Source organism: Calidris pugnax, unplaced genomic scaffold (genome assembly GCF_001431845.1).
Source record: "Calidris pugnax isolate Ruff unplaced genomic scaffold, ASM143184v1 scaffold13, whole genome shotgun sequence".
Classification (NCBI taxonomy): domain Eukaryota; kingdom Metazoa; phylum Chordata; class Aves; order Charadriiformes; family Scolopacidae; genus Calidris; species Calidris pugnax.
Genome location: NW_015090810.1, coordinates 11,664,751 through 11,665,038, shown reverse-complemented (window position 1 = coordinate 11,665,038; position 288 = coordinate 11,664,751). Strand labels below are relative to the sequence as shown.

Sequence of the window (288 nt, the reverse complement as noted above, 5' to 3'; positions counted from 1 at the left end):
ATGCCCCGCGTCCCGCCGGGGCACGTACCAGCCTGGCCAGGATCCGGTGGCTTTTCTCGTCGGTGCAGCGCTCGGAGAAGACGCTCCTGTGGAGGAGGAAGAGCAAGGCGCTCACCAGCATCCAGCAGGCAGCCCAGAGGAGGAGGAGCAGCAGGGTGCAGCGCCGCCAGATTTTGAGCCGCAGCCGCTTGAAGCTGGGGATGCCCCTCATCGTGGCGCCCGGGCTGGGCTGGGGCTTCAGCCGCTTCAGCCGCTGCGGCTCCGAGCCAGAGGAGGCGGCCGGGGCAG

At 70.1% G+C, this 288-nt stretch overlaps 1 protein-coding gene across 5 annotated transcripts in view; it reads right to left on the bottom strand.

Annotated features, from left to right (window-relative positions):
• The window catches only part of FAM69C (family with sequence similarity 69 member C), a 19,057-nt gene extending 18,842 nt beyond the window's left edge, over positions 1–215 (bottom strand). For all 5 annotated transcript variants that reach the window (XR_001411569.1, XR_001411570.1, XR_001411571.1 and 2 more), the window contains exon 1: positions 29–215. Coding sequence is in view for 1 of the 5 variants with exons in the window: in XM_014938766.1 (XP_014794252.1) it covers positions 29–211 (183 nt within the window). In the remaining 4 variants the exon portion in view is untranslated. The remainder of the gene's footprint in view (positions 1–28) is intronic.
• Between the last annotated feature and the right edge of the window lie 73 nt (positions 216–288).